Consider the following 19,475-nt stretch of genomic DNA (forward strand, 5'->3'; position numbering starts at 1 on the left):
TCCTCTAGTAGAATTGACTGGAATTGACAAAATTAATATGTTAATCATAAATTTCAAAGAGAAAACTCTAAAAACAAACTGTTAAAATGTACAGGCTAGGAGACCCTTTATGTTTTTTTCTACAGACAAATGCCATCTTATTCTCGTACAGGTATCACTTTATTTTGTGAATTTTCTCAAAAATTTTAGTTTTTATGTTGCATATTTTGCTATTTTTCATTTAGTTTAACATCAATATGAGCGACTCTTTGATTCAACAAACTTTGATGCAAATATTTTTCATACCTCTTTTCAAAACGTTATTATTACATAATTTTTTCTTAAAAAATAACGAAAACTAACTTTTCCAAACCCATACATTTTAACAGTTTTTTTTTTTAAAATTTTGCATCATTCAAATTTGACAGTCAACACTACTAGGGTTATGTCAGTGCATGAGTACAGTGCGTAACGTTTTTTTGCCTCTGTTGAACAATTATGGGTAGATTTTCCAAACAGATCTAATTTTTTTTAATATATTAACAATATTAAATGGTAAAAAAAACCCGTAACGTGCACGGCTGATTCATTGTTTGGATAATTTAAAACCCCTGTATCAAAAATGAAAAAGAAACTACTATTTTTCAAACTGTTGGTTAGCTGTCTTGTTTCGAAGTAGTTTTTAGAAAAGTACAAGAATGAAAACAGCTGGAGGTTTTAGCTGTGGAAAAGTGCTCATCATGTGTTTGTTAAATTTTCAAACTTTGTCTTAGCTTAGTTATCTATGAGTGAGCGCCTGTAACTTGTAATGGTGCTCTTTGAAATTTCATAAACTTTAATCTAAAATATTTTTTCGGTAGAAATCATTCTTTCTATGCTGACTAGCTCTGTTTTTTCAATGAGATAGATTTTGTTAGAGTATACGTCATCACAGAATGTGATTGGATTGATTGTAGGAATATTGTAACAAAAGTAAGTCTGAGCAGCCTATCACTGTGATACTTGAGGTTTTGGCCATAAGCTGTAATAGCTTATATTATTGTATTCTTTTGGAGGTTTTGCCTTTCTAAAGTAAGTATTTTTTCGATACTTAACATATTAGAAGGTTGAAACTTTTTGATGCTTCTGGAAGACTTACTTACCATAGCATACATTGTACTGAAGCTCTAGAGTAAGAAATTATATCTGTTTTGGACCCCAAATTATCACCGAATTTATATCCAAAATCTGCTTGTTTTATCAAGTTATTGTTTATTATCATTTTGGTATTATTGTTCCAAGGTGCTTCGACAGTAATTACTAACAATGCTCTTATCTGTACCTTTACCTCTAATATAATTTATTAAACAATTTTGCTACTGAAATTTTGTCTTTTTTTATAGATCCAGGATGAACTGAAGAGACACATCATTTAACCTCTTTTATTCCTTAACCTGTGTGTCATTGAATTTGGGGGGGAAGGTATTATTTAGTTATTCAAGAATTCTCTTCTGTGTAAAATGTGTTTATCATTTTATTTTTAAAATACTTACTATAGTTTGTAGAAATCAGTGACTGCATATTATTAAGCATGCAAGTTAGCCTACCAACAGGCCACAGTCAAAAATTGAAGAATTCATTTTGAATTTCAGAGGGATTTGCTCAGATACTCAACAATGGAGGATAATCAGAGTGTACTGCTTTCACAATTAATTGCATGTAAATGCCTAAATTAGATGGAGCTTATTTATCTACCTCTTATAGAGGTAAAGTGATGTCAACCTCTGAAGAAGTAGAAAGCCCTCACAATAATTTATCAACAGCAATCAGCCTGGACCAAATCAAATAGTTTCTCATTAATATCTTTAAGTACACTGAGAAAAATTCCCGTTAAATCTAGAGAAACATGGAATGAATGCATCTTGCACCGGAATTAAGCTAATTGGAATTCTACAGATCACGGCGAGATTCCAGTTGTCCCTAAGAGGAAACCTGGCAGCCTGGCTGTTCTAAAGAGAATTTTCTTGTAAGAAATATTCATTAAGAATTCCAATTTCAAACAAAATATTTCTCATTGCTCTGGCAGAACGAATAGGTATTGATATCGATTCAAACTCCATTATTTTTAAGAGCCGAGTTACACCCTCCCTTAAAAAAAGATATGATGTAGAATGAACATTTTAATTGATAAAAAAAATGTGACTGACAGCAATAAACGTTTGTCTTAACTGCTCCTGCAGTCAATTTTACGTCTTGAAGATTTTATTTAACTGAAAGGGCAGTTGAAACTAACATTTCGGGGGCGTCACACATTTTAAACAACCAGGATGTTAATGGACCACAAGACAAGGCATAAATTAAAGAACTACATAATATGTTACCTCTTTAAAATTTCAGAAGGAAAACGAATCGCGCAGCAGAAACTCTGGAAATCAACTCCTAAACAAGATACGAGTGTTGAAAATTATATAACATCAGTTTAACGGCAAAAATACAAGTGACGTCATTTGTACGATCGAACCTCCATTTGAGCTGTGTTTAAAAGACTTGTTAATATCTCGTCCAGGAGTTGATTTCAAAACTTCCCGTTGTGTGGATAATTTTCTATGTGAGATTTTGAAGAGGTAACAAGTGACGTTTGGTTCTAGTTGATACCTTATCCAGTCGCCCACTAAGCACCCTTTCATAAGTTGCTGTCAGACGAACGTAAGTCCAAAAACGTATGAACCTTAGCTTAAAAGCTCATAAACCCTAGCTTAAAAGCCTATAGTCTAGCCTAAGCCTAGGTTAATGAGTTTTTGGACTTAGGCCTGTCTAATAGAAACCGAAAGAATTTTTCTTTTCGGGGTACCTAACGTTTAGCGGGAGCCATCTTATGTAGAGCCAGCTATTTTTTCGTGGAATATTTAATATTTTTACAGCTGCGGCTCTGGTGGAGCTGTCCGTGGGGCGGAGGGTGCTGGAGGACCCTGATCTCTTTGTCCGGGTTCCGGGTCTCCCGGCGCTCGTTGACGACCCGGGCCTGGAACTCTGAGACCTCCGACTCGGAGTTGGACGAGGCCGAGCTGCAGGCGGCGGCGCAACATTCGCGGTCCTGGCCTCCTCGCTTCCGACAGCTGCACTTCTTCTCGGGGCCGGGGCAGCCGGGCTTGTCGACCCAGGTGACGCCGGCGTGGAGCTTGAGCCCGAGCTTGCGGCAGACCCAGACGAGGAGGACGCAGACGAGGAGGAAGGAGAGGAGGAAGACGCCGCTCCAGAGCCAGGACTTGAGCCGGGAGTGCTTGTAGTAGGGGCCGCCGCAGGCCTTGGGGTTGTTGATGATGTCGGCCAGGACGGAGAAGTCCGTGTCCGAGGGCGCGTCCAGCCGGGACTTGCGCCGGAACGCCGACTCCAGGCCGTCCCGAGACCACCCGTCCTCGTCGACCGAACGCGCTCTCACCTGCGAACCAGAACGAAGCAATCGGTAAGCTAACAGACAATATTACGTCGCAGCTCATAATATGCAAAGACACACAATATTCTCCGGCCTCTCTTCAGATTAACCACACTCTCTATCTCTTTCTCCGTCTCACGGTTTTCCAATTGCTCGACCTCCTTATTTGTAACCCTAGTACAAGTGAGTCGGACTCGATCATCGGACAATTCATTTTGAAGTCAGTATGGTGTCAGTCTGGCGTCATTACGATATCGGTCTGGTGTCAGTCTGACGACGCTCCATTAGCAGTTTTGGTATCACTCTGACTGTGCACTAAAATCGATCCGGTGTCAGTCTGAAGTCACTAAAAATTAGTTTAGTGTCAGTCTGACATAGCTCTCATATTGGTTTTGGCGTCACGCTCAGATATCTCTCTGATGTTAGTCTGACGTTCCACTGACGTCAGTCTGACGTAGCTCTCATATCAATGTGGTCAGTGTGGAATCCGCGACGGACATCAGACTCATGTACTTACTTAGACTGTTCCATGAGATGAAGTCAGTTAAATCGATATGGCGCCAGAATGAATTACATTCTTCAGAGAAGCCCTAACTGCCCGGTTGATAGAATGAAAATAAGATCTACTCATTCATCATCGAGGTAGAGAGAGAATTGCATTTTACTATCTTAAATTTACATTATTTCAGTGTGCCCATTACGTAATATTGTGTGTTAAATTTACATATTACTTCGCTCAACGGCAGGGAATTGGACGGAATAATTTTTCGAAAGCTACTGAATCGTTTTATAGCTAGCTAAAATGGCAACGGATTGGTGGTAAGACAAGCAATTTTGACCTTGCGCTTCTGAGTGAGTTTAAAATAAGTAGTCAAAGAAAGAGGATCTTCAGCTCATACTAGATTTCTGAACTTCAAGATTTTTGAAGATTGCCGCTTTTAAAAATTATTCATGTCCGACAATGAAAATCTATTCAAGTTAAAATAATACTATAAAACTACCAATTCGTCAACATAATTTACTTATCTGCATTTGGGATGGATTACCATCTTGGTAAGTCAAAGTCAGTACCTGCATCATGCTTTGATGCTTATTGATCAAAATTTTTAGCTGGCCTAAGAGCTCTTATTTACAAAAACAACATACCTATTTGGTACCACCAACATTATATTAGTGGGTTAACATTTCAGGCGAGGAAAATGATGTTGGCCTTGCTCCCTTCCATCCCGTAAGAAAATCGGAACTGATTATTAAAGGGCTGATTATTTGCGTAGACTTATTGGATAGGAATCAGCCTTGACTCCTAACATTCGGATGAAATGAAACGAGCAGGTCACAAATTGGATTTCACTCCCAAAATATATTTCTACAAATCTTACAAAAAAACGAGGCAATAGAGCTCTCGCAAAGATACAGAAGAGAATTGCTTAGATTCCTTAAACAACGCAAAAACACGAGATTACACTCTGGAGGCGACGCGCTAGAACTACATTACGACCATGCAAAAACGTATAAAAAAACCAAGGTAGACAATGAAGGGTGCACCGATATTGATCCCAGATCACGACGGGGGTTTCGGCGAGGGGGAGCGCGAGCCCTCCTCGGAGGCGGAAGATTGGGGATTTGGGGAGGAGAGCCTCTGGCGGGTGAGCCGCGGGCTAGCGCACCTCGGGGTGGGCGCCACACGCCTCGAATTGGGCGCCACAAACCCGGAGCACTGGGAAATTCGAGACGGACTCGCGTACGAGTGTTGGAAATGCTGCGCCAACGCGAATGGCGTGGATCGCGGCGTGCACTGCTGTTGCAGCGGCGTCTGTGGTGTTGGGGGCGTTGAGTAGGGGCACGGGAACGCCGACTGCGTGCGCACGGTAAACTGCGGCGGGGGACTAGTGTAGATCAACTTTTGTGCCTTCCCGATTTTACTCAGGTTGGAGGCCATCGATGGCATCCGCTGAGGCTGCAGCCGCGGGCTCTGACTTATCGACCGCGAGTTCTGGCCCATCGACTGCGGGTTCTGGCACATCGACTGCCGCCGGTGGGGGTACAGCTGACTCATCTGACTCGCACGCTGACTTATCTGGTTCATGTGGCTCATCTGGCTCATGTGCCCCATCTGGCTCATCTGGTTCATGTGTCCCATCTGGCTCATCTGGTCCATGTGCCCCATCTGACGCATCATCTGCCCCATGGACGTCGGGCGGACGGGCCGCGTCGGCGGCGGGTACCGCTGCGGTTCCAACGAGGGGCGGATGAGCGGCGACACGGCGCTTTGGCAATGATCCTGGAAGTGGCACGTTTTGTCGCGGCAGTGGGCGTTGGCGAGGACGCGTTGTTCCGCGTAGTTCTGGCACGTCTTGACGAAGAGGAAGAACATGAGGATGCCCAGGAGAAGACAAGGGAGAACCCAGAGCCACCGCAGCCACTTTTTGCCCTCGTTTTGGGAGAGCGGCCACGACCAGTTGCCATCGACGTCGCAGACCGAGTAAATTTCGTTGTTGTCCAGCCGGTAGGGCTCCTGGACCAAGATGGTCTCGGTGGGGGTGAGGTTGGCGCTGCGCTGCTGTGGGGGTAGTTGGCGGTGGTGGGAAGTCGGAAAGGGGGGGTGGTACTGAGAGTGCGGCGAGCACCGTGTGGGGTGGTGGGACCCACTGTTCTTCTTGTCCAAGTTGTTCCGGTTCACGTCACCGGAAAGTGGGTCGATCTGTAACACCGTCGGGTGATACTTGGGTTCCTCTGGTCCGCTCGATCGTTTCACGGCACTCTGAAAAAGGTAAGTTCGATAATCGGCAACTTCTTGAGCGCTTTCAGGCTCAACGTTCACCATTACGGAGTTTTTCACAAAAATTAACAATATTTTCAAGCGTACTGTCTTGTGAAAGTCTGTGTCTGGTCGGGAACAGGCCAAACGATTTCCTCCATAAACTAAAGATACCTGAATACAAAACTTTGAAGACAGCCTATATATTTTTGGAAGGATACCGTAGTTCAACTCCAGACAATCGGTAGAATTATCCACGCTTCATTTTAAAAATATATAGGTATATTAAAAAAAAGAAAAAGAAAGAAAAAAATGGAAATAAAAAAACCAAGCGCCCTATCATTAGTAGGTATTCCACATCTTTAGTTTACCTCTTATCGCGGACCAGTGTACCTTTATATAATCTGGCATTAAGAAACGAAAAACAAAAATGGACTGGAACTGACAAGGAATACAAAAAAAAGAGTAAACAAAAACTCGAAGATCTAAGCAGAAATGAAACCAACGATTAATTCCCTCTGCATTACCTACCTACTGAGTGGTTCTGTTTTTAAAGAAATCAATTTCTGGCGGGTCAATATAATAAACCACACATCGATAGCTACAAAGGGGGGGGGGGGGGGTCTTCTAATGTGCGTTCTTTAACTGAAAATAACCAAACAAATGTTAATAAAATTAGGTATTAAGGGAAGGTTTAATCAACTACCTGCACTGGCTTTTCGAAATCATCGTCGGTCTTTTCTTCCGTGAAACTGTCCAGACCATCCGCATCCTTAACTTCACTCTCGCTGTTTTGTCTGTCCCGCCACGATTCCCATGCAGAGGGGATCCTCTCGTCGGCACTTCTTTCATCCGCAACGTCTTTCCTTGATCGCGGATAGTCCGAGCTCTCCGCCAATTCATCCTCGATGTCTTGATCACGTGCAAAGGAAAACGTTAAACAATTACCGCCAATTACATCTATTCCTATCAATGCGATGAGGAGTAAAAGTTTCATATCTTATCATAACTTAAATTTGTCCCATCTCGATTTTGCACAAAACCAACCTAAAAAAAGTCGATGTTGATTTTTCCCTCTCTACTAAACAGATGATACCGATATCCCTGGTAACCATATTCGCAGCTCATATGATCAATGAAACCTTCCTCCGTCCCGTTCATACTCACTTCACTGTTAACTTCACTATTCTCGAACTTTAAAATGCTGTATCGGCATGCCCAATCGTTAAAAAAATCAAAATATACTTGAAACTAATCTATATTAAAATTTGAAACCCTGATGAGATGCAAGGATCGATGAAATCTTTGTCCCTTTCAAATCTGATCCGGTTTAATGAGAGCCATGAAAATAATGCGCTCAGATTTTGCGGGCCCGTCATTTTATATTTCGCGCGCTTACTCTCCCGCCCATTTTTCCCGCCCTCTTGCCAGGGGATAAAAAGTTGAATGTTGATTCGGGAGTGGTGAGCGATGATAGACAAATTGGAGAGGTTATGTTATTGTTGTTGTTTTGGTTTGTTGGGTTTGAAAATTTTAATTTTGGAAAAAAGTTCATACGTTTTAGAACGACAATGTGTCAATGTCAATTACCTTTTTAAACAAAGGTTTTTTTCATAGTTCTTGATACACAGAACGATCGTTTGTCATGATTTATTAATTTAGACTTTAAATTCTGTAATCAGTTTATTTAACGTGGTAGAGTTATGAATCCATTAACGTAAGTACATATTTACAGTCCTCTCCTCCTCTCTCTGCGGTAATATGCATTTTAACAGAATTTTCTATAAACTTCAGTTCAATTAGATTAATTTAAAAGCATGGGGTAGTTGCTTTACTCACCTCCATTTGGTGCAATGTGACAGAAAACAGCTCTCAATCAGACAAACCCTGCCCTCCATGCATAGCTTTTAGCATAGCGACGGTGTAAGTCCGCAATTACATACCTCGTATGTAATGTCTGAAAATCTCTGCCTCTATGTCATTCTTTTACAGGGGAACAAACTGACATCATTCCTTGAAGTTAATGCAGAAATTTCTTCGCGTAAAGAGGAAAAATCTAGGTAGTTTTTAAGAATTGCTGTTGAGTAGTTTTCTGTTTAAAAATGAAGGAAAGGAAATAATATGAATAATATGAAAGGAAGTCTGCGACGTCGCAAACTGAGTTATGTGATTGCCAGCTTACACCATGAAACGAGACGTGAAATATTGAAACTGTGCTTTTTTATTTCCGGGTGTTCAAAGACCGTAATGGCTAGTTTGCTGGTAGACCACCTTGCGAATTTTTGTTTTTCTCAGTGGTTTTAAACGTAATCGTCCGTGCAGGTTTTTGCTAAGTAGCTTTTCCTCATGAATTCTTAGCATTTCAGCTCTTACTCATCTATGAAATAGGTTTTATTGCACAAAGCAAATGACTTTGACGTATGAATGAGTTTCTTTCTGAAAGAGAACATTCCCATTTTTAGATAAACCTCTAAACACCAGTACCATCATGTAGCATAAGGTCACTTTAAAAATGGACGTGTTCTCTTTTAGAAAGAACTCACTCAGGTATGAACAACTTACTTGGACTTTATCTCTCATGAGCCTCCAAAGGTTTATCAATAAATAATTTCTATCCGAATTTCTGTTGGAAATTCAATGCTCAAAAAGCCTTGTGACTGTTATGTTTTTAGGAACATCAAGAATGTGAAGAAACTAAGCGAGCAAGAGCTAGAGCGTGGCTCAAAGTCGTCCTGGCATGATCAATATAAGGACAGTGCATGGATATTTGTGGGTGGTATCCCCTATGATTTGACAGAAGGAGATGTTTTATGTGTTTTTTCTCAGTAAGTCACTGGAACACTTCATTCTGTTTGGTGTTAAATATCGTTTGGACAAATAGAAGCCTGGAACTTACTTAGCCAAGAAAGTTCTGAGACTATTGTAAGATTTGCTACTTTTTAGTCGTGCGGCGAAGCCGTATAGACTCTAGGTTTCGCCGGAGGCTAAAAATTGTTCACACTTTTAGGCTAAGTCCAAGAGGAGAATTTTCGAGGAACCAAGTAACATATGAAGTATTGATATCGGTGCATTTTGGCCCAATGGAGATGTTGCATGTGTGAGGACTGTTGATTCTTGTGTAAAAGTTTGCGAGAAACTTGATGGTGCCACTGGTTTTCTCTGAATTCAATCCCAAGCTCAAAAAAAGCTCTCAAGTTGAGGCCAAAATGGAGGGGATATCCCACCCTACCCTGAGAGTCCACATCTACATCAAGACCAACTCTCCATGCAAAGATAGGGAGCTAATACATTGAAAGGGCTGCCACTTTATTTGGGGACTCCAAAACTGAAAACGCGGCAACCCAGCTAATGTATTTGTTCCCTATCTTTGCATGGAGAGTTTGTCTTCATGTAGACGTGGACTCTCAGGGTAGGGTGGGATATCCCCTTCATTTTGGCCTCAACTTGAGAGCTTTTTTTGAGCTTGGGATTGAATTCAGAGAAAACCAGTGGCACCATCGTGTTTCTCGCGAGCTTTTACACAAGAATCAACAGTCCTCACACATGTAACATCTCCATTGGGCCAAAATGCACCGATATCAATACTTCATATGTTACTTGGTTCCTCAAAAATTCTCCTCTTGGAGTTAGCCTAAAAGTGTGAACATTTTTTAGCCTCCGGCGAAACCTAGAGTCTAAGAAAGTTCTGAGACTATTGTAAAATTTGCTACTTTTTTATAAATATTGATGACCAAAGTGCAAAACCATGTATCTGCATCGCAGAGTTCCAAAATTTCCTTTGTTATATCATATTTTTGAAGAGAAACAAGCCAATTTTACAACTTGAACTTTTTCAGAACATTTCGCAAACCAAGAAAAGAAATCAACGAAGTTTTCAAAATACACTAGTTGACTTGTCTTCCAAAGTTTAATTAAATATGACAGGAAGTCTACATTGTCAAAAGTAGAGATACATCATTTCGAACTTTGGCAGCCAATATAACCAATATACATATTAAGATGTCTCTAGGTAACAGGGTTTACCATGCTACCACTTTAAAACCCTTAGAAAGGCTAAAAACTTGCCGGTTTTTACAAATTCTTTTCCCTTGTTTCCTCTGTCTGGTCCCCTTCATTGCTGTGTAATGTGAAACATTGACTATACAGAAAGACAAGTGACAGTTAACAGTGTTAGAAAATAATCAGTTTTTAAAGATTTGAAAGGATGGAATTACCATAAATCCAAATTCCCTCACATCATCATGCACCTGAACTAAAGTCTTGTTGGCCCATTAGGAAGCATCTTCAGTCTTACCAAAAACATTAGCTCAGTGTTAAAGTATAATGTTCTACGTGAAATTTTGATTGAGAAACATGTATCAGAATGCTGAAATTCGTACCTTGTCTAGTGGTCCATTAAAAAATTTTAATTTGAATTATTAAAGTTGTAGTACTTAATTAAAAGTGGTTATTTCCCTTTTATCATTCACCCTGATTGAAAGGCATTGTTATAGTTGGAATGTGTAGCACTTCGTCTTCTGCTTCATTCAAAATCGTTTTGATTTTATTTTGTAATTTTTTATAGGTTTGGAGAGATAGTGAACATGAATATGGTGCGTGACAAAGCCACTGGTAAACATAAAGGATTCGGATTCATCTGTTTTGAAGATCAAAGGAGCACCATCTTGACTGTCGATAATCTAAATGGAATGAAGGTAATTTTTAATCGAAGATTTCACCTTCCTCCCAACCAGGAAAATAGAAGCAATACTTAAATATAAAAGAAGGAATGTAAAGTTTCTCACTAAATCTGAGAGTTTTAAGGGTCTCTCCTCTATTTACAGCAACTCCTCTCTTAGTTCAGGAGAAATATTCAAACAAAACAGACCAAAGCTGCTGTACAGATCAGGGTTGCCACGGGTAGGGTTGTTAAGGGTTCAACAAAAGACACTCACTATTATTCTAAGAAATAACTTAATAATGTTTGGTTTTATTTTCCCTCCTTTAGCTTCTTGGTCGTACGATCAGAGTCGATCATTGTCAGGACTACAAGCCACCAAAAGACTCGGAAAAATTGGACCCTGAGGTGAGGCGTATGCGACAAGAAGGTTGTGCGCCCAGCGTGAGTAACCAGTCTGCCGCGAAGCCTTTGCCAGTACCAGTTGAAAATATTAAAAGAGGTAAGATTTCTTGAATATTTTTGGTCATAGAGAATTATTTAGTTCTCAGTCTGTACAAATAAATGTTTCATTAGTTTGGGTCAAAATGAGGTGAACATGATAAAATTTTTCAAACCCTGATTTTCTTAGAACAGTATAAGGTCAATGATTTCCTCTATTAATGCTAGCAATAATCAACTGCTAGAAAATTTGCGTATGTGCCGCAATTTTGAATTGAATAACATGGAATTTTGAATGATTCTACAAAACCGCTGGAAAAATTGCATACTTTTCCGCAACTATGTGGTAATTATTGTGTAATTTCTCATTTTTTATTACAAAATCGCTGGAAATATCGCGCATTTCCCGCGATATTGAGGTGGGAAGCAAGTAGTTTCTTTTGCTTGAAAGAATCTACTGAAAATATTGTGAACATCTCATAATATTGAGATGGAACTTGCGTAATATTTCACCTTTTCAAACACCAAAATCATGCGAGCAACTATTTAAACTCCAGAGTAGGTATGTGGTATCAAGTAAAATTTGAGGAATGTCTTAGGTTTTTACCTATCTCAATCTATTGGCTTTTATGAATACTATGCTTGCATTGTTATGAAAACCGTGTATTTTCTGTGATACAAAGGCAAAAATTATGTCATCTTTTGTGTTCTGAAACAACTGCTGAAAAATTTGTGTACATGCTACGATATTACAGTGATTATCGCGTAGTCTCTTATTTTTTTCATTGTTTTGGAGCCAAAACAATGTACAATAGTGCAATTGCTACCTAGGGGTTAAATAAGCTTGTCAGTCCTATTTAACTTTTTGGAAGATGTGTTATATCCTATTAAGTGCCTTTTTTTGAAGCACAATCATCCATTGGACACTCTTTTTAAGGACATTATTGATCACATCAAGTAATTTTTTCTTCCTCCTGTCTGATTTTATTTTTCATTTTTTTTAACTTAGAAAAGAAATATCTTCAATTATTATCACAGAATGCTGCAATTTCATTTTCAGAGCGGGAAAGCGTCCATCGACACATTAAAAAAGAACCTTCTGAAGGAAAGTACAAAAGAGAAAGGCATAGGTCTCCCAGCTCAAGTCACAGTAGCAGCGACAGTAGCTCTGACAGTGATTCTAGGCGAAAGAAAAAAAAGAAGAAAGAAAAGGAAAAGTTTCGGAAAGACGTGAAGAGGGAACGCGATGTTTCTCTTGATGTCAGGTATTCCAAGAAGGATCGCATTAAAAGGGAACCAAGCAGTGACGGTTATTGATTCATTATTTGAGTAGCTTATGAATTATAAATTGTCATTAAGTGTAATTTTTAGAAGTGAGAAATGAAAGGATGCATATTTAAGTAGTTGAGTCTTGACAGTCAAGCCAAGTTAGCTGACTGACGGGAAGGCAGAGAGTTCAATCAATTGTGAAGGATTATATTTCATCTCTAAGAATAAATACTTAAGTACATGAATGTATCTCTCTTTTTGAGTTACATGTTGTTGAGAGAATTAATTTCTTCTTAAGAAAATACCCTAAGGGGAAAAATGTTTCAACTTCATATTCATTCCTTTACTTGGAGTTAACTTGTACAAGGATTTTTGTCCACTGTGATTGTAAAAATAAAATTAGATTTATATTCTGTGAATAAACGCATTTATTTGTTAGAATCGAACTTATTTTTCTTTTAATGTGATGCTATAATTTACCTGATTTACCTGTTGACCCAGCCGCAGTTCACAATTTTTTACTTTCAAAAGAACAAGTTTTCTCTAGTTTCTAAGACTCATAAGCATTGTGTACCCATGTCAAAGGGCACTAACGGTACACTTTGAAACAATTTTACGCAGTAAAATAGTATTATTACGATCTGTAGAATATGCCTCTGTATTCTGGCAGTTCAAGATATATTTAGGACACCCTGTACATTCATGAAAGAAAAGAAAAAAGTACTTAATGCGCAGCAAGGCATCATTATTTATTCTTTGTTTCACATTTATATAATAAAATTATAAAAAAGTAAAGATGAGAAATCAGTTATGTAGGTGATTAGGTACTAATGGGTGTGTCATTTTAATACTTAACAGCAAGGGTAGCAGTATAGTCCTCGATGGCAGTCCTTGTGCGGAAAAGGAACGCAAAAATGACCCATCAAATCATTGCAGCATCTAGGAATCTCACCGGGCTTGCACTCCATCACCAACGCTCCGTACGCACTGTAATTAAACCACTGGGTCGGACCACATCCATATCTCTTCGTGGTTAAATCCAGTACGTTTGGTGCACATTTTGCCCAGAAAGACCAGCAGAGTAATAAATATACAATCTTCAGGATGATGAACATAATCTTAAGCGTACCTGAAAGAGGAGAAAAACATTTTGCATCACGAAAATAAATCAAACAGGAGCAGCATTCAGCTGCAACAGCATTTCAGGCCACATCCAAACATCTTAGATTTTCGAGTTTTGAAAATTTGAGTTGAAATTCAAGTTTCCCGTCAAGAAATGTCACTTGCTACCAAGTTTCACTAAAATCGATCGACAAGAAGCGCATATCGTACAATCAGTAGGACTCTACACAAAAGGAAGCGATACCAGACAATTTACGTACGTCAGTGCGCCTTCATTTTCGTATGATACTGTGCAACACTTCAGAGGCTGAATAGTTGCTCAGAGCGCCTACAGGATCGCTTCGACTTGACTGCGAAAGATTACGATTGCCGCTAATATTACCTTTTACCCCAGCGCGTGCGCAGTTACACATTTTCTTTTCATTGACCGTGAGGTAAAAACAGTCATATCTCAATTTACGACGTTGCAACTTTTTCTTTGCCTATTTTCAGGGCCGCATTTACCTCCATTGCCGCCCACGGGCCGCCTGTATTTTCCCGATCCCTTCTCATTCGTCTTGAAACATCGATACAGAGTATCAAGTGAACGTGCCGGAGGAGGAGGGGTGCATAAGACGCGTTTACTCGTGTTGGGCACATTTTTTGTAAAAGCCGTGTCAACACTAGCAAAAGTTCACGGTACTTTGCGCCAAAGTTAAGTTCCGTAAACCTATCTCTGTGTGGACAAGGCCTTTCACTTCTATAAGAAATGAACGAAAAAATTATGGAAGAACAAACATGAATGTGCTTTGATTCGGAGTTTGATTTTTGTGGTGGAGTTTAATTTGCGTCACCGCGCCGACCGCATTGTGTTTGGCGCACTGCGTGAAGTATTTCATGCAGTCTTGTTGGCGCTATGCGTTTCACGCCAACCGCTGCTGACCGCACTGCGTTTGACGCAATGCGTGAAGTATTCATGGAGTCTTGTAGGCGCTAATACGTGTTTCATGCTGAACTGCGCGCTGAGGGCTTCTCTCCTTTTCATCTCAAGTCCTCGTCATCATTGCTCTCTGCGCCGCGCTGTTCCAGGCCTAATCGCGTGTTTGGTTTCTCTCTCAGCTAGACTAATGAAAGTTGCTGTCTCTTGTATCACCGAAAGACGAACGAATTGGAAGTTACTATACTTTAACTCTTAGGAAATGAGAGATTTTGTCGCCTTTTCTCGTTTGTAATTTTTTTTCTGAATCTGATTATTTTTTTTTTTTTTTTTTTTTTTTTTTTTTTGATACCTACCTTTGAAAAAATTGCAAAATTTGCCGTCATGGGCCGTGGCCCATATGTGCCCACCGCCTAAATCCGGCCTTGCTATTTTGTGCGGCTAAACGAATATGAAATGCCTTAGATCCACGCGTAGTTGTCTTAGATCCACAATACTATAAACCAATTGTAACAGCTTTGGTAGTGCTGAATAAAGATGTTTGAAACACTATCAAAAGAACTAGAGCGGAGTTTCGGAACTTGATTGTTCTTAATAAAATCTTCGGCACCAGTTGATCTTAAGCTTAATCAACAAACTGAAGCAGGTTGAATAATAAGGAAAAATACAATAATTGAATGAACCGAAAATATTGTATTAGAGAATTTTGAAAAGATTTATAAATTAACAAGAGTTGGATTTGTCACACAGGGATGTGCCATGGGGGCGGAAGTGGCACAGCGTACTTGTACGGGTCAGATGGTAAAGGACCTCGATTTTAGGGCAGCGCAAGCTTTTATAGACTTGCTGACGTCACAGGTGGTGAGACAACAAGTCTACACGCTATTGGCTGGCTATAATCAGTGGAGCTATCAGCTGCAAGTTCAGTAATTAAATTAATGTGCGATTATAGGTGATGGCTGGGAGATAGACGTGAGAAAGACAAAAATGACTGAAATCCAGCCATCCCTAATGAGTTAAAGTGAAAATCGAAAATATGTAGGAAAAATATGAGAAGGTGTTGACACCAATGCAACTTCATCGCTTTCCGACATGCCGTGCATCCACGAACGATGGACGAATGGAACGTAGCCGAGTAAGAACACTTCAAACTATGCCGCAACTTTTTCGAAGGGAGACGAAAATTATATTATTTTAATGTTTCATTCAAGTCCATTTCCGTGATTTCCTTAATCACAATGCAAACCAAACGGCAGGCCCGCCACAATGGGGGGGGGGGGGATATTGGGTCCCTAGTACCGGGGTCCGGGCCCCGGAAGGGGCCCGTGTTACCCGTGAAAAACCACTACGAATTCACATGCAACCCTTGTTTAGTAAGAAAAAGTGAAAAAATTCGCAAAAGGTGAATAGATTTTCAGAAACACGCTGGGGCACTGTAGAATTCTTCTTAAATTTTCAAAGAAGTATACTTCTTGGAAAATTTCTATCTTTTTTCAAGATTTTCAGTACAGAGGGATATTTTTAGTAACTGCGTTTCATTTTCTTTCGTCATCAGATGCTAAGAGTCTCCAGTCTGGGCATCCTCGACTTCAATGGCTCATGACTCAACTCCCTTGCCATAGACAAACGAAGGGGGAGTCCAGGGGGGCCTGGCCCTCATAGAAATGAAAATAGTATCATATGCCCCCCCCCCCAAAAAAAAAAAAAATAAAAACTGTCCGGATGTTTTGAATGCAACAATTAGCAAGTATTTTGTGCTGAAAGTATAAAAAAAAAACCTATTAAAAAAAAATATTATTCCGCAGAAATTGATGGAAAAATTCTCTATGGAAGCTTCAAAATGCGACCGATTAGTCGTATAAATTCTAAAATTTCTCGGGGATGCCCCTCGGACCCCCCCCCCCCTCCGTGCTTGGGGCCCGGACCTTAAAACTGGTACCAGGGCCAGAGATGGGATGTGGCGAGCCTGCATGAGGGCTATTTCCATTTAAATCTTCAGTCACATTCATACGGCGCAATGATACAATTATTTGAACTCTCCGAAATGCGTGAGGTATCACGCCGCATTTGAAGGCGTTTTCAAAACAGCTTAGTTCCGATACCCGGATTATCGTTTCTTTTCGCCACATCAAGAAGCAACCCGTAAACTCTGCAGTAGGTAATGGAAAAAAGATATTACTTTGGCATCATTTCAAACTTCAACTGTCCCCTCCTAATCTTTTCTCTCTTCTTATCTTTTTCCTCCTAATATTTTCTCTCTTATGTAGGTTTTCTCTTTTTCTTTCTTTCCCTCTCCTGGGTTCAGACGCTCCTCATGTGCCACTCTTGGTCCGGCTCTGCTAATCAACGTCTTTTAAAGTACCTATACTCAATGATGAAAAACCAGACTTTTGCTCTAACGATATGTTTCAGGGCTTAAAATAATAGCTCTTAGGTAGGATGGCAAAATTGCATGAAAAATAAAATCTTGAAATTTCAGAAATTTGTCAAAGATATCAAAAAATACAGATTCCTTTTCACATGTTTCGTAAAATTTAAAAATTGTGACTTTCTTCTATTTTTGCGTGTTTGAGTGCGGGTTGCAATGGTTATACTCTAGTCCCTGAAAAATGTAAAATGTTTCACAGCCTCGTGAAATTTCATGAGATATTTCACTGTTTCCAATATTTCATTTCTTTCTTACGTTTCATGCCACCCTGCTCTTACGTATTATGAAAACTTGTCATGCTTGGTGGACTTTCAGAGTTTGGAACAGAGAAGGGCTTTTTGGAACGTTGGAATATTTTCATGACTTAGCGTGACAATTAAAAAAGAAAATATTTTCTCTCTAATGTAAAAAATGTCAACCTCCCCCGAATTAACGAGCCTCTCCCTGCCTCTAACGATTTCCTTGCCCTGAATAAACGATCATCAATAAAACCATCGATTTCACTACCCCAGAATAATATAAAAGGCCAAGGCATTTGACTCACTGTGATGAATGATGGTTTTCCTGGTCCTTAATATTCGGCAAAATGCCAGGAAAAGGAGAAAAGAAAAGTCAAACCTTCACTCACGTTAATTGATACTTAAGTGCCAATGTTGTTTTGATGCTGAACTCAACACTTCGCGACTCGTTTGAAGTACGGTGCCTCCCTAACGAAAAAGCAGTTCATACAATCATTATGTTGGATGGCTCATTTCATTAATGACATTAATTTTTTGAAAAAAAAATTACACCAAAAATTTTGAAAATTTTTGGAAAATTTTGAATTTTCAAATTTAAATTTTTCAAAAAGGGCATTTTTTAAAATTTTGATTTTCTTTGTAGGTGATCCTTACATATCTTAAAGCATTTCCCAAACTTTCATTGTGGGCCGCCAAGCGGTTCCTGAGTTATAGCAGTAAACGTACCGTAATCCTACTTAAAATGCATGCCAAGAGCATTCCAATGTCGCTAACCTTGCAAACATAAACGATCATCTAAACTAGTTTCACCTCTACTCCCAATAAATTATGAATTCAAGACGAAAATTACCGACGCAAAGTTTACTTTTTGCAAAGAATGTACCTAAGTTGCACAATCCTAGCAACATTGAAATGCTCTTAGTTCATTTTTGCAAAATGCGATCCAATTGGTTGTTGCTGCAAAAAAATAGTTTCCCACAACCTGCTATACAATGCTCCAGTGACCATGTACGTTGGCCCGAGCACTAATTTTTCGGGAAGAAAGCTTTTCCCCTACCTGGTTTCTCACTTAATATCCGCCCGAGTTTCGCATATCTTCCGTTTCTCCTCGTCGCAGCTTCCATCAAACCGCAATTGCCCGGAAACTAGGACCGCACATCTCATCTGATAAAATTGTTCGCCCTTTAGACCGATTCTGGGGGGTTAGGCTAGACTAGTCGATGAGCCAACTGTTGATCTAATTTCATTACGTGAACGTAGAGGAAAAACGGGGTAAAAAATCACTAATGTGTGATCAATTTTCAAGGACAATTCTGTAAATTCTCTTACAATTTTAAATGGATTAAAACGCGTAATATCCAAAATATAAGCTCAGATTCGGATTCCTCGTGAAAAATTGATGAGATTTCATGTATCATATGTTAAAATAGCGTGAAGGAAAAAGGTTTGACGACGCGTATAGATTCTGTCATACTACCCGTTTGAATTACGCCGCCGCGCCGCGCCGGTCGCCCGAGATGCAACCGAACGGTGAGGCGCCGGCCGGCGCTAACATTCCGGTTTCGTCCCGAGGAATTTCTCACGATAAATTCTTATTCTTCCTCCTCCGCTGACCTACTGAGCACTACCCATGTTGCCACGTTGGATTCATATGCTCGAATCAGTATGTCTACGTTACGTCTCTTTCCTTCACGCTATGCTCGGGTATGATACATGAAATTGTATCAATTTTTAACGAGGAATCCGAATCTGAACTTCGATTTTGGGTATCACGCGTTTTAAGTCAAATTTTCCAAATTCGAAAATCTGAAATGACTGACGTGGCTTAAAATGCCATCTCGGCTCCTGTTCGATGGATTTTCCTGAAATTCGGTGTCAGGGTATGATACATGAAATCGCATCGATTTTTTACGAGGAATCCGAATCTGAACTTCGATTTTGGGTATCACGCGTTTTAAGTAAAATTTTTCAACTTCAAAAATCCGAAATGACTGAAGTGGCTTAAAATGCCATCTCGGCTCCTGTTTGATGGATTCTCCTGAAATTCGGTGTCAGGGTATGATACATGAAATCGCATCGATTTTTTACGAGGAATCCGAATCTGCATGAGCTTCGATTTTGGATATCACGCGTTTTAAGTAAAATTTTTCAACTTCAAAAATCCGAAATGACTGAAGTGGCTTAAAATGCCATCTCGGCTCCTGTTTGATGGATTCTCCTGAAATTCGGTGTCAGGGTAGATTTTTTTACAAAG

The 19,475-nt window shown here is 39.8% G+C and overlaps 3 protein-coding genes across 10 annotated transcripts in view; 1 reads left to right on the forward strand and 2 right to left on the reverse strand.

The window, feature by feature from the left end:
• Positions 1-212: 212 nt before the first annotated feature.
• On the reverse strand, positions 213-7,485 carry LOC109036345 (uncharacterized). Of its 2 annotated transcripts, none has more exons than XM_072306190.1 (2): positions 6,856-7,485; positions 213-3,397 (listed from the first exon to the last, which is right to left on the reverse strand). In XM_072306190.1, the coding sequence occupies exons 1-2, from the start codon at positions 7,144-7,146 to the stop codon at positions 2,846-2,848; spliced, it is 843 nt and encodes a 280-aa protein (XP_072162291.1). In that variant the 5' UTR covers positions 7,147-7,485; the 3' UTR covers positions 213-2,845. The 2 variants fall into 2 exon arrangements, with proteins under 2 accessions (XP_072162291.1, XP_018906061.2); XM_019050516.2 differs by lacking the exon at positions 213-3,397 and adding an exon at positions 4,725-6,152.
• A 198-nt stretch (positions 7,486-7,683) lies between these two features.
• Positions 7,684-12,957, forward strand: LOC109036362 (RNA-binding motif protein, X-linked 2). Its single transcript, XM_019050546.2, has 5 exons — positions 7,684-7,866; positions 8,822-8,974; positions 10,714-10,843; positions 11,137-11,308; positions 12,308-12,957. Exons 1-5 carry the CDS (start codon positions 7,853-7,855, stop codon positions 12,562-12,564), a joined length of 726 nt encoding a protein of 241 aa, XP_018906091.1. The 5' UTR covers positions 7,684-7,852; the 3' UTR covers positions 12,565-12,957.
• A 283-nt stretch (positions 12,958-13,240) lies between these two features.
• wry (delta and Notch-like EGF repeat containing weary) overlaps positions 13,241-19,475 on the reverse strand; it is a 113,403-nt gene continuing 107,168 nt past the window's right edge. For 3 of the 7 annotated variants that reach the window (XM_072306182.1, XM_072306184.1, XM_072306183.1), the window contains 2 exons: positions 17,527-17,689; positions 13,241-13,645 (listed from right to left, as the gene is read on the reverse strand). The gene's annotated coding sequence lies outside the window, so the exon portion shown is untranslated. The remainder of the gene's footprint in view (positions 13,646-17,526; positions 17,690-19,475) is intronic. The other 4 variants (XM_019050558.2, XM_072306185.1, XM_072306187.1 and 1 more) reach the window with 2 other exon arrangements.

This window comes from Bemisia tabaci, chromosome 1 (genome assembly GCF_918797505.1).
Source record: "Bemisia tabaci chromosome 1, PGI_BMITA_v3".
Classification (NCBI taxonomy): Eukaryota; Metazoa; Arthropoda; class Insecta; order Hemiptera; family Aleyrodidae; genus Bemisia; species Bemisia tabaci.

Coding starts and splice junctions, on each gene's coding strand:
- LOC109036345 (XM_019050516.2), bottom strand. CDS start 7,146: ATGAAACTTTTACTCCTCATCGCATTGATAGGAATAGATGTAATTGGC. Junction 6,153..6,855: donor ATTTCGAAAAGCCAGTGCAG/GTAGTTGATTAA, acceptor TACCTTTTTCAG/AGTGCCGTGAAACGATCGAG.
- LOC109036362 (XM_019050546.2), top strand. Junction 10,844..11,136: donor ATAATCTAAATGGAATGAAG/GTAATTTTTAAT, acceptor TCCCTCCTTTAG/CTTCTTGGTCGTACGATCAG. Junction 11,309..12,307: donor AGTTGAAAATATTAAAAGAG/GTAAGATTTCTT, acceptor TTTCATTTTCAG/AGCGGGAAAGCGTCCATCGA.